Source organism: Ischnura elegans, chromosome 12, assembly GCF_921293095.1.
Source record: "Ischnura elegans chromosome 12, ioIscEleg1.1, whole genome shotgun sequence".
NCBI lineage: Eukaryota > Metazoa > Arthropoda > Insecta > Odonata > Coenagrionidae > Ischnura > Ischnura elegans.
The window spans coordinates 7,554,936-7,575,005 of record NC_060257.1 but is presented as its reverse complement, the minus strand read 5'-3'; the positions used below and the strand labels follow the sequence as shown (position 1 = coordinate 7,575,005).

Genomic DNA, 20,070 nt, shown 5'->3' with positions numbered 1-20,070 from the left:
CAAAATTTCCAGGAACACTTAGGGGCTATGGATTACCTCCCATTTCACTGGGGGATATTCAATGGCCCCTCAACCCCCTGCAGGATTCTGCCCCCCAGTATAAAACTCTAAACTTTGCCCTTGGGAGGAGATAACTGAAAAAACTTAGGTCTTTTATCTACAATAGCTTGGAATCTTCTAGCCACATAATAATATATTATGATTACTTTTTCTCAGCAGTACTTTTGCACGAATCATTTTTTTCTGCCCCCATTTCAAAAGAAAAACTCCGTCAACGGTTGCATTATTCTGCTTTATGGTCGCAATTCTTGTATTCGGGTCTTATGCCATGCTGATGACGTCTATTAAACAAGGGAATTGAGACAAGCCGGAGTGATTCGGTAAAGGCTCCATAAAAATCCACCGTATCCGTTAGAAGATTTATAATATTAATAATTGACGGAATGCTTGCAGCATAGTCAGCCGAATGGAAATAAATGAGTGTATCCTAATTCACGAAGGAAAAATATAAGTGAAAGGAACTGATCAATTCACTCCATTACCTCACAGAGCTTGATCCAAGTGTATACCAGTGACCAAGTGAGCTGGATCCAAGGATTGTATCAGTGACGGATACATATGAGAGGCGTGGGGGTTCCCTTGCGGGGCCGTTCGCATTGTCAAATATTCCAGAACCACAACTATAACGTTTTTATATCATAAGATGGCAGAGTCTTGCGTATGTGAATAATCAGTTTAAATATAACTGCCTTAAACTTTTAATGTGACTAGATTATTTCTTTATTACGATGAAGTAAAGGTAGCTCAAGATATCCTCTGCGCCACCCATGAGTTTTTTTTTGTATCCGCCACTGCTTTTTACAAGATTATGTTAGGGTGGAAAGAGGATAAGCCCTTACCCGCACTACGCCCGAATACAAAATGTTTTACCTGGCATGCAGCTGCATGATTGTATACACTCACCTTGGCCCTGTCTTCTGGAGGCACTAGCGCGACCGGATCCAGTTCGAGTGTGGGGATGTGGTACCTCTGCAGGAGGGCCTTTGGGGCCGCGGAGTAGTCCCCGAAGGCCAGGCCGAGGGCCAGTGGGGACCCTTGGTTGTCCTGTCTGGCAGCGGTGCAGGGAGCGGGGCCGTCTCTAAGGACAGGGAAGGCCTCTGCCAGCAGACGGTCCCTCGACGACCCATGACCGCATGTGTCCAGCACTCGAAGGCCTATACACACAAAGAAAATGTACAAAGGTGTTAAAAAAAAGTCGCTTTTACGAAAGGCATGGTGTGGTTTCTGGAGTGTTGGCCTTCCACCTCGTGGGCCATTGTGGAAATTTGTAAGCAGATCAGGAGCATCGTTTAAATTTGCCCACCAAGCGCCGGCTTTGTAATGTCCAGATAAAATTTAGCGGGTTTAGTTACAGTTAACCAAATCCTCAACGTAAGTCTAACTCAGGGGTCTCCAATTTACTAGGCCACGAGGGCCACATTCCAAGTTCCGAATCGCCCCGCGGGCCGGATAGCCAATTTGCCGATTACTGAAGTATACGATATTCGATACTTGAAACGACTGCGCGGGCCGGATCCGGCCCGTGGGCCGTATTTTGGAGACCCCTGGTCTAACTAAACATAATTTCAACTAAAAGTAATTCTAACCTACTTTAATTTACAGTAAGGTACAGTACACTCACAGTAAGTGGTCATGAAAAGTTTGCGACTGTTTCATGTTCTGGTTAACGCCCTCCAGATACTATAAAACTGGCCCCACGAGTGCTTCGCGGTTAAACATAAAAAACCCCGATACTCCCCTCTCCTTGTAGAATCTGGGTTATCGGAGTATACCTCCAGTCGACGACCTATTACACCGACAAAGTACGCATGCGACTGGTACGTTTATTGATACTGCGGATAGGGGAAGACCTACAATTTCGTTGAAAATACTTTTTCAACCTCGTACTCATAGAGACAGTTGGGAAATTACATAGATGAGAAATTTGCACCGAAATGCATTGCGGAGACTTCAACGAGCGTCAAATTCAAACATGGTATACAAATCCTATGGTACAGAAACATATCGTGCATAATGTGTTCATATGTTGGGCAAGTTAGGCTGGGAATCTTAGGAGGGGCGCAGGGCAAAGTATAAGCTAAATTTACGTAGTAAATTCAGAATTTTTTCTCGGAAGACGAGAAACATCCATCCTCAACCGTCGTTCTTAGTCACGACACGAAAGAAAAAGAAATAAGGAGATTTAGAACGTCATTCTTTCCTCGTAATATTCAGGGTAGCGAAGGTGTCTCAATTAATAGAATAGGATGGTTTCCTGTTTTTTTCATCGCTTAAATCGAAAGGTTATTACTCCTGGAGTACGCATTTCACGCTTTTAGATTTTTAAATGACGATATCTATTTTTAGCGATTAAATGAAAAGTGAAAAATTTCAAGCGCGCGAAAACGCGACGGCTAAGTATGAATGCTGAGAAAAGCCCGCGTAACGTCTGGCTGCTTCTGTGTGAGGCCACCTGGGTGCGAGGCTATGAACGCCGCTGCGATGCAGGCTGCTCGCTGAAGAGCATGGCGGTAGCGTAGAGTACCCTGCTAGCTGGTTGCTCGAGGCTTAAATAAGGAATATTAATACCTAATCAAACGAAGGAAACTCTCCGACCATAGACAATTTTAATAGGTGATTATTAAGAGATGTTTCCCTGAGCTCTGTGCCTCATGCATGCATTGGTAATATCAGACGATGTAAAACTCCTATCTACTCGTATATCATGTAGGACCCTGTGACGTCACGTGGAGTGGCATCGCATGGGCGCCAATCTGGCCTTTTTCAAATGCAGTTAAAATTGACCATTACCATTCGTCTCAACTGGGATTTCTAAAACAAAAAAATTATATTATGAATACACTAATGGTGGTTAAAGAATCGCAATCAATGCCTTTCGTTTTTTTTTATGAAGGAAACTACCCTATTCATGGCGTCCCTCGCCAGGTCGACTCATGGCGTGTTTTTATTTTTCCATTGCTCTAGCCTTGCTTGAATTTGCAAATAGGAATTACAAACCGTTGGCAAGGTTTGCCTTTGCACGAATGTGCGCGTATTTTTTGTTATGCTGTTTTATATTTTTTAAATGTTGTGCATGTGGAGATCCTCTGGCATGCTGTATGCTGTTGTTTGCTCACTTCCTGCCAAACACCGCAGGGTATTATGTAGATAAATCAGTGGCCGGGTGCGGGGGCCCTAGCAGGGGAAACGATCTCACGCGGGCTCGCGTTTGTAGGGCATCCGCTTACTCGGGTACCCGGTAATAATTTTCGAGCTGGTTAATATTTAAATGGGACGTATTTACTGAATCTCTGAGCTTAATTAAACAAGAGCATTGAGCGAGCATCAACAATGCGATCGTGCAATCTCATACGTATGTTGAGTTTATTTGTTACGCCACAAGTGACTTTTTCAAAAAGTGCTGAGAACAGAAATTTGGAAATGAAAACAAAGAAGATCAACTGAATATTTATTAGTGTATTTGATATTCCACTAGACGTCAGCACAGAACAGAGAATCACTCGTATCCGTTGGCAACCATGTTTTTGTATATTTCTTTTATCAATTTCTGTACCTAAGTCGGTCCAGAAAGAAAAATACCTGTACCCCTTGGCTTCTCAACCCCTCAATTATAATCGCACAGTTTTGTCCAACCTTAATTATTTAATTTTTATTACATTAAAAATGAATGAAAAAAAAATGTTAAATTTTTGAACAAAGTAACCTCTAAATAAAGAGATGAAAAAACAAAAGCATAAAAATATAAAGCATATAAAATGATAACAAACACCTGTTCCTCGCATCAGTTGGTTGTTAAGAAATTACGAAAAAGTATTGAAAATGACCAGCACTGGGTTTCAGATCCACATTAGGTACTAAGGTCACCAACGTAATTGTTAGCCCAGCACCCTTTCTAACCCAGACCTGTTTCTGGGAGAAATCAAATTTCAAGATTTTTCATTTTGGAAACTTGGAAATTTTACACTTAATGATAGTATCCTGGCTGCTAAATATTTCGTCATTAAATTTTACACTACAAAATAATATTTAGTTTAGATATTTTTCAGCTGTATTTAGATATCTCCTAAATACAGCTGAAAGTTAAAACATTTTTGATGCTGGTTAGAAGCAACATTGGGTTATAAAGGGTTAAGATGTTGTTTGCGGAAAGCTGTGACAGATTCAACGCATCACATGGTGGAGATATATTTATCGAGATTCTAGTGTCTTGTCGGAGGCAGGTGATAGGCGACACGGTGTCCCGTGTCATCGGGAGCAGCAGCTGCTCTTTTGGCCGGAGATGGCGCCTGAATGTCCGCTGCGTTCGGTCCCCTCGCCTTGCGGATTCGGGCCAACATGGTTTTTCCGCGCATTGCGGCGTGAAAAAGCGACGGTCGCGTGAAACACGATCTCGGGCGAGAAAGACTATCCGGAGGAAACGGCGTCGCATTCCATAAGGCCTGCGTGAGACAAAATAGGGCTGCGGTCACTACGGCAGCTTCATGCTCTACATTGAAGTCTGATTGGTGACTCCCGGTCGCTCATACGGACTGCTCGATCTTCCTCATAATGCAGACGAAGATTCAGGACCGGTGTACAGACAAACTTAGCAATAACATTAAATTATGATCTAAGAATAAATTAGGTTCACAGCTTCGGTATAGTGATGGAAAAATCCATTTCGATTAATAACCGAGTTTTAAATGCCAAAGGACAGGGGGCAGTGGTGTAGTCAGAGAGGGTTCGGGGAGTCCGGACCCCCCCGAAATATAAAAACGCAATTATTGTCCTTCATGAAAGAAAACAAAATATTGACGAATCAGGAATTTACAAAATGTTTCTTTAACACATTAAGTATTTTTCGTTTATGAAAAGCATTAAAATTAGTTAAAAACCCATTACTTATAGTTAGCGCCCTGTTTTTCAAAATTTTCCCCCTTTGGTTTTGGACCCTCCCCCCCCCCCCATCCCCCCCCCCCCCCCCCCGAACGAAATTCCTGGCTACGCCTCTGCACGGGGGAATCGAGATCGAGCTTTGACATTCGAGTTTCGATCCAAACTCGATTTTTCGACTTCGATCTCGACCATTTCGTTTGATCTCAGCAGCGAACTACCGGCATATTATTACGCCATTCGTCCAAAGTGAAAGACTTATCGAATACCAGCAAAATTGGAAAACACGCCCTCAATCATCAAGAAAGCATTGCAATCAGTTGACATTTTTTAAATAAAATTAGCGGAACCGAATGGCTCATGGTAGCGATCCCGAAACATAAATTGGCGTACATTTTAAATTTTTACTATTAATTCACGCAACAATTCTAACTAGATCAAAATAAAACCTTAATAAAACGAGAGTTTTGGCCGAGTATCAATAATACGATTGGAAAATCTCACTCACTTTGAGATTATTTCTTCCAGACAATTATAATCGCACATTTTCGTTCGACCTTAATTGTTTAGCGTCCTTAATAATCCATAGTATTGAATAAAATGTCGAAAAGGCTGGGTACAAAAAAAAGTCTACATCGTATCTGCAAAGTACATCCAACTAAAATGTTTCAAATTGTCTCCCCTACCACCTCCACTGAAAAACTGCCCATTCCTCCTGAAATACCCTGTATTTATCGATATTTTTTTCTATCAAAGATCCTGAGTTAACTGTCTACTGAATACTTCATTAATTCATCGCTTAAATTCCTATCTGTTAGTCGCTAGTCGGATTATGTGAAGCTAATATATTCGTATCGCCGAATTTCTGATCTACCCTAGTATGTTGGCTTTCGTAAGATATTGGTTACTTCGTCAGAGAAGACACTACTCTTGAATTTATCTAAAAGGTTTAGTCTATTTTTCATTCTACGGTCCGATAGAGATTCCCATCCGAGCGCAGTCAGACGCCAAGGAGCTTTGCTTTGTCTTTTTCCGTCATTGTACTATCGTTTTCAATAATATGTAGACACCCACGAGACCCATTTAACTGATTGGGCCGGGTCGTTGAAAACCTGGAACGCTGGCACATAAAGCGACCAGGATCCGTCGCCTTCGCGGCACCAAGAGCCGACGAGGACAACCGCGGACGCGACTGAGCTACCGAGTAAAACTGCAGGTGGAAATTGCCCTAGCAGAATTAGGATTAGCGGATGGAATGCACTGAGGAAACTCACGTCCTCACACACGATAGGCCGTCGGGGTGTTCTCTTTCGGGCTCCGTGGCGAGGTTTTTTCTATAGTTAGATTCATACTTTGAATCACCATTTATGTCCTAAATATACGTGACTACGTAGATCAGTAGGTCTATTCTGTGCGCGGATGTTGTGCTAAAGTTCTGGGAGTGTTTGAATCCGAAGTATTTACATTTTTTTTCGTTTTTTTTTAGAGGAATTCTTACTATCAACATAATCTATGCAGATGAATCAAGAAATAGTCAATACTGAATTTTTTAAACAGCTTAAGTTATTTTACTAAACGTATCCTCATAGGTAATCTGCATTGCGAAAACTTTCACACAAAAGTAAAAGAGCCGTAAAATAATAAAATTTCCAAAATGCGCACTCCACGGAAATAAATTATATCAAATTTAATAAACACTTCCAATTAAATTTGCCCATATATTGCACATAAGCGTGGAAAAAAACCAACCGAAACTTAATCTACAAAATATGACACTGACTTTGCCGAAGTCAATTACCACAGCTTACAAACTAGCATAAATACCATTACGCAGACATGGTCACGGGAACAGAGAGCTGGTTTACGGAGGATATATGCGACAGCAAAGTTTTCCATCACGATATTAAATATGAAGATGCGTTCGACGTCTTATTCAAAACGATAGACGTGTGCGGATCGAAATCTTTACAGGAGGGTAGAGCAAAGTAAAGGCTAAATTTACCATGTAAATTAGAAGGAGTTATTCCTAGACGAAGCGTCGCGACGTGAAAAATATCCTTCATTTACCGTCGTAATATAGTAGATGTGATCACGGAAGGAAAATAAGAAATAGACTGAAGGACTGAAATAATTAAAATGCCATTCTATCCTCGTATTATTAACGATAGAAACCGTGTCTTGATTAATAAAATAAATGGCGTCACTCGCTAAGGCTACTCATGGAATATTTATATTTTTCTAGCTTTTTGGTCACCCCCGGCCAAATACCCTAAAGGTAAGCAAAAACCGGCAGCGTATAAGATAGATAGATGTAGAAATACGGCATCTCAACGGACTTCCTGTGAATATAAGATCAGATCAATGTATAACACCCGAAACCTGACGTAGAATTTTATAACATACACAAGGTAAACACGAAGTTTTATTCTCATTTTTATGAGGCAATATTAACTAAGCTGGTCCCCTTTCTCCGTTACTATGGAGATTTACAGTTTTAATTACTTGCTCGGAATGTACTACGAGTCACGATTGCATGGCAAGGCGCCTAGTCTGGGGTGAGTTCTAGCTTAACGTATTCAAACTGGGTGCAATGCCAAGTGCATCGGCTTCGTTCGCAGATACCCCGAAAAAATGAACCCCCAGTCCACGAGAGGCGTTGGCAAAGACATACTTCGAACGAATTTGGGGATGAATTCGTGGTGATGTCCCTTGAACGTGGTCTATGCATGGTGATGCATTTGATTGACTTTAAGTGGCAAGATGAGTAGGTTGAAAACTCACCTTTATTGAAAAGATTGATACGTAAAATGCCTATTTAAAGTGGTTCGGTGGCAGGCTTCATGAAATTTAAATATACCGAAAAACAGGAGTGCCAGAAGATGGGACATTGGCGCCCCAGGGGGAGAATCGCGGGCAGTCGCCGAACCCCCGAGAGAAGTATCGCATAGTATTCTATCCCACTCTCACAATCTACAAAAAACGGTGAAATCGATCTACAAAATATGACACTGACTTAGCCGAAGTCAATTACCACAGCTTACAAACGAGCATAAATACCATTACGCAGACATGGTCACGGGAACAGAGAGAGGCACAGTAAGGCCTGATTAAAATACCTTGTCGGTGTAAATGACGTAATTATTGCTTTAGATTTCCAGAACGTCTTAAATGTCTTTCAATTACGTTTGAAATTTTATTTCTGATCTGATTAGCAGAAAGCCATAACTGAAATGTAAATCAAAAATGGGTCACTCTAAAATGAAGTCACTCGGAAAACTGAAAATGACAAGACAGTACTTTAGTTACACATTAAATTTTTAGAGACGGAGAGAAAGGTTCGTCAAAGAATCGTCCGCGGTACGCAGGTCCGATGGCACCAACGAAACGGGCCATTCAAAACACGCTGAGAAAAACTGATTCACATTTGGAACGTGCAATAACATGATAACACTTTTAACAGGCAAATCCAACTACAATTAGGGTGGGGATTCACGCTTTATCAACAAGGCCTCTTATTCGGTAGTCGTTCTCTAAAATTGTGAATACTCAGAAAATTGCTGCTTCCATCTCAAAAGGTCAAAATTAGAGCGTTAATTCATGGAAAGGGCGTTAAGAATTTGAAAATGAAAAAATAAATCTTCCAAAGGGTGAGAGCCATCCTTTGCTTATGGGTCCGATTCGCGATCAAAATCATTAATTCGAAAATCAATTATTTTAAGACAAATGTTCTCAGAAAAAGAATGAATGCGCGTGAAGTAAGCTACTTATGGTTTTCTATGTCAACGGAAACCAAGAAATACACTAAAGAACAGCCTTTACACATAAACACCTGAATCATGCCTCAGCGGATTGAGAAGCAATAGTGATAAAACGCCACTAAGCAACAAATACTGTGCGCGAGAAGAAAACTTGATTGATGGCTGGTATGATTTTTACGAGAACACAAGCATTTTGTTTCGTTAAACGTTAGTTAAAACAACTTTCAACATGTGCCAAACTAGAGAAAGAGATAGGGTACGCTTGAAGATAACAAAAACCCTATAAGGATCAGTTTTCGCCTGGTATGATGAAGATGAGCTAAAAAACAAGTTTGAAGGTTCAATATTTCAGAAGTTGATAGTTTTTTTTCTAGATGCTATTAGAAAACAATAATGGCGTGCAAATTCGGACACAACGTATTGAACGTTAAAAGCTGATTTCTAATACGTTTTAGATAAAATTACGTAAAGATTGTTCGACATGATGTACGGTGTCAAAAGATGACGGAAACAAAAAAACTCACGACCTTAAAAATTACCATATCTTCTTCAATATTAAGTATGCGCTGTTTTTTTTTATTCAAAGGGTAACTATGGCTTTCACAAGTTTTTCGTTTCATCTGAAGTTAGTGTATCTGCCTATGCGACCTATTCCCGCTACCCCCCAACTCAAACCAACTGTGTGCCTATTGGAGCACTCCCCTCGCAAGGAGAGTGCAGAACAACGACCCAATGCTGCCCCAGCGTGTGAGAACCGGGGACTCGGTTAGCCAGGCCACGCCATTGTCTGTGTGGGACGGTGTTCTGAAGTCGAAGCCCTGACCTGCCTTAAGAGTGCAAAAGGCGTGCAATGGTCAGGGGTGTGTGCTTTTCGGGGCCCTCAGCCAGGCCGAACCACTGGTCGGTGGCGACTGAGGGGGTCTTTGTGTACCAGCCGAAGTCTTCTCGACCTTCCGACCTCCAGATCGGAAAGCCATTCTCTCCAGGCCGGAACATCGAGTCTTGATTCCCCGGGCGAGGAGACTCCTTCGGAAAATGGGTGCGAATGATTGGCTACCGTGGGTTAGACCCAGTCGGACCTCTCAATCGTTCCAAATCCCTGTCCCTATCACGTCGTCTGCCGTTGATTCTGCCATGACGCGTCGTTGTCCTGTCTGGAACGTGAATTAACAGCGGAATTCGCGGCTTTATATAGTCGATTGGGGGCGCCGCTGTGATTTGATTGGTCGTCGGATCAATTTCTGGTGTGTCGTTTTTCATCGTCCAATCACGGAGCTCCGATCTCAAAGTTGATTAACCGGCCTATCCCCGTCGAACGCTTCCAAGAAGATCGATTTTCTAGAATGTTCTCTATACTTCGGGGCATGAAAATTGTTCCAAAGTGATTACCATTGCAATTGTCGAATATTTTATATCTTTAATGAAAACCTTTGTGTATTCATTCTTGCCTGCAGGCTATTTACAGAATGTGTAAGTATTAGAATGTATTAGTCAGGCAAAAAAGGGATTTAAATTAGTTTATCTCTTTAGAATTTCATACCTGTCGTGCAGAAACATAGAGATGAATATTTTGAACAATATCGCCGAAAAGCCAAGAATACTTTTTCAAAAACTTTTTTAAAACTATTTTACAAGATATTTATAACCAGTAAAATTTAGTATCGCTGTAACTGCTGTATAACCGAAAAGAGATTTTCCTCTTAATAGAGAAAATATTGACAACTTCAAATATTGACTTGTTGGTTAAGATGCAAACCATGGTATGAGAACCTTTTTCTCGTGGCGGAAAGTAAAAGATAACTGCGGTAGCAATCGAACTTGTGCCCTTAATCCATCGGCTACCCATGCCATGCACCACACTCCTGCCTTAAATGGGAGAACCTAGTGTAGTTATTAATTTAAAATGTAAAAATATAGCAAAATCCTTACGCTACCTGCATGAAACAAACTTACTTCATTCAAGGGCCACAAAATGTGACATAAATTCATGTTATTTTTTGTTCACGACCTACACGTACTGCTGATTTCAGCAAAATGGACAAGAAACGAATGTAAAATGGATCGGCCGAGTTAAGTAATTAGGAAGCAACGTGGAGAGAGCGAGAAAAGAGAAGTCTTCTAAAAATCTTAATCAGAAGACGTAGAGGGCCACATTATGAGACATGATGGCCTGATGAAAATAATCGTAGAAGGACAGGTTGAAGGGAGGAGGGGCAAGGGACGGCCCCGAATGAGTTACATAGGACAAAGGATAAAGGATGTAAAAGAGAAGAAATGCGTCCCCATTATAAGGCTAGTGGATAGGAGAGAGGAATAGAGAGCTGCGTCAAGACAATCTTAGGATATTTGACAGTAAACTTAACACATCTATATACGGCAAACACAAAAATGAAGGTATATCAATATGCCTTCTGCTAGCTTCACGCTACAGCACTGATGCCCCTCTATTGGTGGCTATGATATTCTTCCGTGAGATCCCAGTTGGAGCCTCTAGTGTATGGTACCAGTATGAAAAAGGAATTGTTTCAGATGCAGGTGGAAATGCGAAGGCGAGCATCAAGATTTGTTAGAAATTGCTACGATAAACCAAGTAGTTTAAGTGAAGTAATTAGGAATTTAGAATAGGAAAGTGAAACCAATCGAAGGGCGAAATAAAGACAACTTCTATTGGGAAAATTTCACGTAGAATTTTTTTGCCAATGTTCAAGATATTTTGAGACATCTAAATTATGATGACCAATTAGGTCCCATATTGCCTCTCTTTTCCGACAATATATTTTGTAGAAAGTCGACGGACAAGAATGAATACACAGAATGAATTTAAAATATTATAATTATGTACAATTATAAAATGTACATATTATTATTAGAGTATTCTACCTATTAAGGTAGGTTTGCATGATACTTTAAAAAGGTTTGCATGCAATATACGCAATACAACATTAATTTGGCAACAATTTGAATTGAAGTACTACTTTTACTCATACTTGATATTTTTTAGATAAAATATAAGTTCTTGAAATAGTATTCTTGGCTTCCCGGCGAGATTGTTCAAAATGTTCTTCGCTATGTTTCTGCACGACAGGTATGAAATTGTAAATAGGTTAACAAATTAAAATACCTTTTTTCACTGACTAATGCATTATAATACCCAACCATTCTGTAAATAGTTTGCTGGCAAGAATGAATACGCACTGTATTCATTAAAGATATTAAACACTCCACAATTACTCAATGGTTTTCACTTTGAAACAATTTTCATTTCCGAAGTATTGGGAACATTCTAGAACATCGATCTTTTTGGAAGCGTTGGACGCGGATAGGCCAGATAATCAATTTTGAGATCGGAGCTCCGTGATTGGACGATGAAAAACGACACACCAGAAATTGATCCGACGACCAATCAAATCACAGCGGCGCCCCCAATCGACTATATAAAGCCGCGAATTCCGCTGTTAATTCACGTTCCAGACAGGACAACGACGCGTCATGGCAGAATCAACGGCAGACGACGTGATAGGGACAGGGATTTGGAACGATTGAGAGGTCCGACTGGGTCTAACCCACGGTAGCCAATCATTCGCACCCATTTTCCGAAGGAGTCTCCTCGCCCGGGGAATCAAGACTCGATGTTCCGGCCTGGAGAGAATGGCTTTCCGATCTGGAGGTCGGAAGGTCGAGAAGACTTCGGCTGGTACACAAAGACCCCCTCAGTCGCCACCGACCAGTGGTTCGGCCTGGCTGAGGGCCCCGAAAAGCACACACCCCTGACCATTGCACGCCTTTTGCACTCTTAAGGTAGGTCAGGGCTTCGACTTCAGAACACCGTCCCACACAGACAATGGCGTGGCCTGGCTAACCGAGTCCCCGGTTCTCACACGCTGGGGCAGCATTGGGTCGTTGTTCTGCACTCTCCTTGCGAGGGGAGTGCTCCAATAGGCACACAGTTGGTTTGAGTTGGGGGGTAGCGGGAATAGGTCGCATAGGCAGATACACTAACTTCAGATGAAATGAAACGCTTGTAAAAACCATAGCTATCCATATAAGTTAGAAATTAAAACAGCACATACTTAGTGTCGATAGTCATTGAAGTTTTTAATTTCGTGAGTTTTTTGTTTCCGTCATCTTATTTCATACGTCATGTCGAACAATCTTTTCGTAATTGTATCTAAAAACGTATGAGAAATTAGTTTAGAATGTGCAATACGCTGTGTCCGAATTTGCTCGTCATTTCTGTTTACTACAAGTCTCTCGAAATAAACTATCAACACCTAAAATATTGAACCTTCAACCTTGTTTTTTTAACTGATCTTCATCATAACAGGCAATAACTTATCTGCATAGGGAATATAGTTATCTTTATGCGTACACCATCTTTTTCATTAGGTTAGATTTAAAAATATTTATTCGATGACAGCGGTTAATCCTAGCTATCTGTTCCTCAAGGCACCGTAATTAAAATATTGCTTTATAATAAGTGATGAGTTTTCACACGTATTCTCGCATACATACGTGTAAGCGTAGTTTATCTGTATTCGAGACATAAATTACTCAACGTTATCATTCTTAGCACAATTTGCAGTGTATGCGTCGAAATCAAGATTTTTCAGTTTCACTATTAGTTTAGAAATCTTTTTGCAATATTTTATTCAAGGTAGCTATCAAATTTTTAATGAGGTTTCGTAAAAATTATTTATTACATTCAAAGGCAACTTTTCTATTCTCCCTATGGCATTAATGTAATTGAGTCTTGATAATGACGGTATCAACGTCGAAACTAGTTGACAGTTAAAAAAAAGTTTGTGGAATAGCACTGGGTTTTGTTTCAACATGAACATTTCATCGTTCCACCAAGTAACGCCCAAATCAGTTGATTTTATTAATTTAATTATTTGCATCAACAATATATATTCTACGCTTACACGATACAAGAGATCGTGGATACCCTCATCACTGATTCTAAAGCATTTTTTTAAATAACCGTGCTTAGGGAATATGCAGTCCACCATCACACGTACTTATAGTTGACTTCATATACATTATTCCTTAAGTTCAATTATAGAATGCCTTGCGGTCCCCTTATTTAAGTAAAAGATCGTCCCATCATTTTGAATCCCCAAGTATATTCGATCGTTGACCTTAAGTTATTTCGCAACACTCTTAGCTCGAGTACGCATGAGATAGAAAGAGACCAACCCGCAGGCCTAAAATCGCTTTTAACTGTTTTTCATGAATATTCCTGAAGTGTCCTGATATGCACCATCTTCTTTCGTCACCGAGGTTACGCTCTGCTTTGAGGGCAAGCCGAAGTTTAGCATTGATGGCGGCGGTAATCCCCTTAAAGGGGGCGTTTGTTAAAAGAATCAGTATTCCTCCTGTATGCACGCCACAGCTTTTCGAACTATCGTGTAGATTTCTAGTATTTTAAATATAAAGTATAGATAAATATAGTTGTATTCATTCGCTATGAGATGAGAAAAAAATGCCTTAAGCGCATTTCCCCTCCCATCAAGTGGATTTCCATGCTTTCAGTAATTCCTAAAGCCCGTTTTACACGGGGCCTGCACTTGTTCGTCGAATCTCATCAATTGAAATAATAGAATCAATATTTTGTTTCCATATAGTGACGTATGGAAAGTAATGTATTGTTTAAATTTCCAGAGAACAACAAAAAAACAATCCATACGGTAATGCATAATCCACACTTCAATATATTCGATGCTTCAGAATGAGTATTTTACAGCGCACATGTAAATTCTAATAAGGACCGGGCCCTTTCCATACAGTCGCAGCTGAGTGGATTACCATCAGCCAATCTCAAAATTTGGTTTGGCTCCAACGCAAACCGTAACGTCACTGTCAGGAGAGACGCGGGTGCACATCATAACACTTAAGGAATGTATATAAAAAATCTGCCAAGCGATTTCGACCCCTCACATTACACCTACATACTTCCCCGCGAGCCACGGCAATAGGCGTGCGGCGGGGGATGTTAGGACGCCAGCCTTCCTCAAATAAAAAGGATTTCCTTTTACGTAGTTTCGCTAACCACTTATTAAAGTCCTTTATTGTTTGGGGAAAATGAATTCTCGTACAAATACGTCCTGAAAAATATCTCTCATAACTCATCGTTCCTTCCGGACATAAAAATAAAGTGGGGTTCTAATAATGTGTTCTCCGTGTCGTAAGGCCCGGTTACACGGTGCATTAACCCGTACGGGTCAATGTATGAATGCGTGCCTGTTTGCATGCCTGAATTCATGGACGTTTGCGTGAACGAGAAGCATGAATGAGCGGTTACACGGTACATGCGTTCGCACAAGTTTTCACACATTTTCTCATTTCGCGAGGCGTTTAGTTTTTGTTTATTCCCTTTACAGTGCGCAAAATTTAAATGTGTAAACAGCACGGTCTTAGAAACAGTATCATTAGGTAGGAAGCAGACGATACGCACCAGAAAATAATTCCCTTTTCGTTGTTTCCTGTAGGACCAGGAAATTTCACATACTGGTAATATATTTGCGCTGACGTGTAAACAGAGGTGTTCATTGTAGTTGCCGAAGTTGTTTCATTTCGTGCCAGTAATATTTATCGCTATCGCTCGCTTAATGTTATATCTCGATAGTACTCTGTTTATTTCAAACCGTTATCAAAGTTAATACTTATGCTGAAAATTTGTAGACGTATCTTGTTTTTAAGCCGTGTTTACTAGACATTTTTCTGTCATCTGTTTCACTGAGTGTAGATGATGTATGAGAGTAGATATTTTTAATACTTTGGTCTACTTTTGTCCGGGACGGTTATAAAGTTAAGAAGATGCTGTTGATGGAAGAGCTGTTGATGGAAAAGATGTTGGTTTAGAGGTCTGGTCGATTTATGAATTTGCTAATGTGAGTCGTCTTTTTGTGGTGGGCCAGTGCATTCCCACCTCGGACGTATAGAAGGTAGAATTGTCGTTAATTCGTATGATGTAAATTATGTTTAAAAGTGTTCTATTAGTCGTATGATGGCCGTTGTATTTCACAAATGTCGCGTTGAAAACTCTGTTATAACCTCATCGATTGTTTTGTTCCGGCATAATACAACCAATAAGATACCATAGGCATACACTTGGTATGTCCGGCATACATGCAGGGATAATCTATATGAATATTAGTGTAGATGCAAATGGTGAGTTTGTGGTAGGATTCAAGCACTTAACGATACAGTACAAATACGCGTAAAGAGTTACTGAATAGCAATTGCCCTGCAGATGACAACTTAATGTGTCGTTTCCTTTGTTTCCCACCAGGTGGCTCAGTTATGAGTTCAACTTGTGCGAATGCATGAACGAAATTAGAACAGGTTCTATTTTCCGTTCACGCGTTCATGCATTTGTAAATTTTGGGGTGGTTACACGGTGAATTTTTCCGTTCATTCTCGCGTTCATACACTCAGACATTAACCTGTACGAGTTAATGCACCGTGTAACCAGGCCTGTACTGAAGGAAATATTTTCTTATGTGCTCAAGCAATAATGGCCTAGCGCGTAGACTCCGATCTGTAGCGGCTCCCAGCCGACTACTTTTAACATCTGTTTAACGCCTCCTGTAAGCCCGTAGCAGTTTTTGACGAGCTTTCCTTTGCAATTCATTAAGTTCACGGATTAGGTACTCCTGCGCCGGATTCAATTTTCTCGCAAAATATTCGAGGCGTGGCCGGACTTTCCACAATGCGATTTGCATAATTTTCTCCATCGTGCCCTGCATATTAGCATTTACGCATCGCGTAAAAAATTAGATGTGATCTATGTTATTCATAAAGTCAATGTAATGGTTTTCTTATACAAAAAAACTTCACATATCACGGTAAAAGTTACTCGTAGTTTTCAAATGCGATGATATTATGACTTTTATTCTTACCTTTTACATTCGGCCATTTTTCCACTTTTCAAGGGAATGAAGCTCTATTATAATATTCGTGGAACGTCGAGTTGGTTATTTCTCTTTCGTTATTTTCACGGTAGGGAGAAACACGTTATCACACCATTCGCACAATGTGCTTCCACACTTTTACACCATCGAACGCACTCATACAACACTACGCCACGCACTGATCCAGAGATTTCAAAAGTGAAATCATTACAAACTGCTTAAAGAGCAATGCACTTCTTCACGGTGCACAACGAACAATTTGCGCGCATTACCTGCACTAATCACTATCCTCGTGTTTCACAACATTGGATGCAGATAATAAAACTTCACTTGCCGGAAAAGGCACACCACTCCCAAGAATCAAACTTCAATACTCTCCTCACCTGGTCGCCGAGCAACTGAGCTAACTCCGGTTCCTTGGGGCTGATTCGAAAAAATTATCCACCCTGACCTCTGCACTGCGTCATGCAGTAACACGACCTCTCCCGGTTAGGGCTTGACGCGAGTTAACAGCCTTTGATTTTATAAAATCACTTTGCCTTATTACGGCAGTCTTTTATCTCGACCGACTTAGGATTTAGCGCAAAACGCCATTTCCAAGGTATACGATTCTATTTATGCCTTCACCACGAAGTCTAACAATGCCTTTCTACGGGCTAGTGGTGAGGTGAGGGTAGAGGTTCGAGGTAAGGAGGTTTCTGGATTTGTGAGTTAAATAAGGGTGGAGGGTTCTCGTAGATACGATGAGAATGAGGGAAGTGATTCATGATGTCGTCAACTGGCGATGAGTGGTTGGTAATGGGTATTGTGAACGAAAGGCGAGTGGAATATGAACAGGGCATTTTTTTCATCCCCTAAAATGAAATGGATTTGAAAATGTTTCACGTGGTCTGAAGGTTCGCTCAAATTATCCACACCCCAACCGCAGAAGTTACAACATTCAATTTTCCCTCTTTCCAAGTTGAGGTAAATGTACATCTACATAATACCCTGCGAGCCACCATTGAGTCTAACTCCTAGATATATTACGGCAGGGGCGCATCCAGGAATTAAGGCTGGGGGGGGGGGGTTTAGGTGCAACTAATACCGGGGTGTGTGGAGGTATGGAATACCCACCAGGATAAGCGGTAGGTGCGAGATTAATAAAGTGCGGAATGTTAAAGATAAACGGTTCAAAATGGTGAGTTTTACGGATTTCTGGGGGATATTTTATTAATCCTTACACTATTCTATTAGTAATATCAATCCAATTAAGTACAATGGGTAAAACCTAAATATTTCTCTGAGCTCTGGGGGGGGGGTTTATCCCCCAAAAACCCCCCTCGCTGCGCCACTGTATCACGGATTCAACAGTCTCTAATTGGGTACCCCGAATGATATAGCTACGTTGTAGGGAGTTATTCTTCTTCCAGAAATTCATTACGCCGCATTTTTTCAAATTTAATTCTAACTGCCATGCATCGCACCACGCTTGGATAGCAGCAAGGTCATTCGTAAGTTTATCTATCTTTGCTGGAACGGATTTCTCTGTAAACTACAGCGTCGTCTGCAAATAATCGTAACTTCCAGTGTACTACTTCGCCAATGTCGTTTATATAAAGAAGGAATAGGAGTGGGCCTATGACACTACCCTGAGGGACGCCAGAAGTGACTCTAACCTCATTGGAGACTGCACCATCTAATACTACTCCCTCTACATAATGCATATCACGTAACCGTGCATGTTCCGTGTCAACTGCATAGTATTCTATTCTAACTTTTGACGATTAAGAATGTTTATAAGTCAACAATTCAGACGCACTTGTAATTACTCGAAGTAATACCTTCCCAGGCGTGTAAAGCATAAACTGTGGAAGTTTTAAAGGTATGAAATGTTTCATTAGTAGGATAAATATATCTGAAATGAATAATCTCAACGAGATGAAGCAAAGACCAGTGAGTGGGGATCAGAAGTCGCAATGAAATTCAACTCTGTGTACTTAGTTACTTAAGATTTCTCGAGTGCATCTCGCATATATCTTATCTTCTTGATTGCAAGGTATGGCAGGCAAAAAAACCGTCAAACGGAAAAATATTTTGACATTCGTATTCGAATAGAATACTATAATTAAACTTTACCAATAGGCGCGGCGAAACCACGGAGACCAACTGCGAGAAAGAAAAGCCTTAGATGCAAAATTCACTTGAAGAAAAAATGGAATTGATCTTTTTTTGAAGTCTTTCAGTATACCTCTTGCAGTGCCCCGCAATTAAGTAATGAGTGTCATTCGTGAGCAATTAGATCAATTTTACCATATTTACACTATTTCCTATCGGTTGTCAAGATAGAAAAGTGAATGTGGCTATGTCGCATCCACACGCTCGCCGCGTCGCCGTAATCTCCGCCGCCGCCGAGCAGAACCGGAGTCGACCGCACGCTCGAAAAAACGATTTGAAATTCGGGATCGCAAGTTGGTGCTAGTGAACTCCAATTTAGGCAAGACGTGAGCGAAAGCATTGTTCGAAAATTTTTAGGAAGAACTCCAAGTTGGGTCATTCACGAGTTGTCTTACTGCAACGCATGCGATTGAATTTCTCCGATAGAAGTTGTACGTTAGGCCGGCCCTTATTTTTCATAATTGAGAAAAGTTATGTTTTCCTAGTATCAAAATGAGGTTTACATTCACGTGGTAAAATGCGGTTACTCTGAAATAACGGCAACCCGTGCCCCAAGGGACCCAAATACTGAGGACCCTCAAATTTGTTTTTTTTTTGGGCCCGAAAAAGTGCTACCCCTATGCAAATCGTAATAATAAAGCTAGTTGGAAGCTATTTTCTGTTTGTTTAGGCCTATCTCTAAGCGTTGACGAGATATCGTCCGTCGTAATACAATACACCCCTCCCAGGGCGCTACCCCGCATCGCGGCGCCGCTGAGGTACGGCCCGCACCACTTACTAGACACTTCCCCTCCACCCCTCCCCTCCTCGGGCAGTAGTTCATGTGCTGGCCGCATTCTGACGCCAATGAAACCTGCGTTAGCTTTTCTGCCACTGTACTAGCGAAAGCAGCAATCAGTAAACAAATTTGTGCAAATAAGGTATGCCAACATTCTCGTTCCTTCTTTTTCATTTACGTACAATTAATTTTTTTACATTTTTTATTCTATTATTGTAAAAAAACATTGCAATAATATTTCATTACTTCATGTATCAACTAATTGTAACCATTATCATTCAAAGCCGTGACGAAGATATAAGAAATATATCGAAACGTTGACAAATAGTTTTGCATGTCATTCTCAGACTTACACTTCGAGACGTAAATAAATCGTCATTAAATAGTTGAGGCCAAGAAAAAGAAATGGATTTTTGAATACAGTGCAACTTGGTTCCTACGGCCTCGACCGTAACTTCAACACGGATATAACGTAATTAGTTCCTAAGCCCCGCCAAACTTAAAGTTTAGACATTGATAAAGCCTCGGATTT

The 20,070-nt window shown here is 40.8% G+C and overlaps 1 protein-coding gene across 1 annotated transcript in view; it reads right to left on the bottom strand.

Moving 5' to 3' along the window:
* The window catches only part of LOC124168988, a 153,578-nt gene that overhangs the window by 43,680 nt on the left and 89,828 nt on the right, over positions 1 to 20,070 (bottom strand). Inside the window, exon 4 of the mRNA XM_046547417.1 lies at positions 964 to 1,214. Within this exon, the coding sequence (XP_046403373.1) occupies positions 964 to 1,214 (251 nt within the window). The remainder of the gene's footprint in view (positions 1 to 963; positions 1,215 to 20,070) is intronic.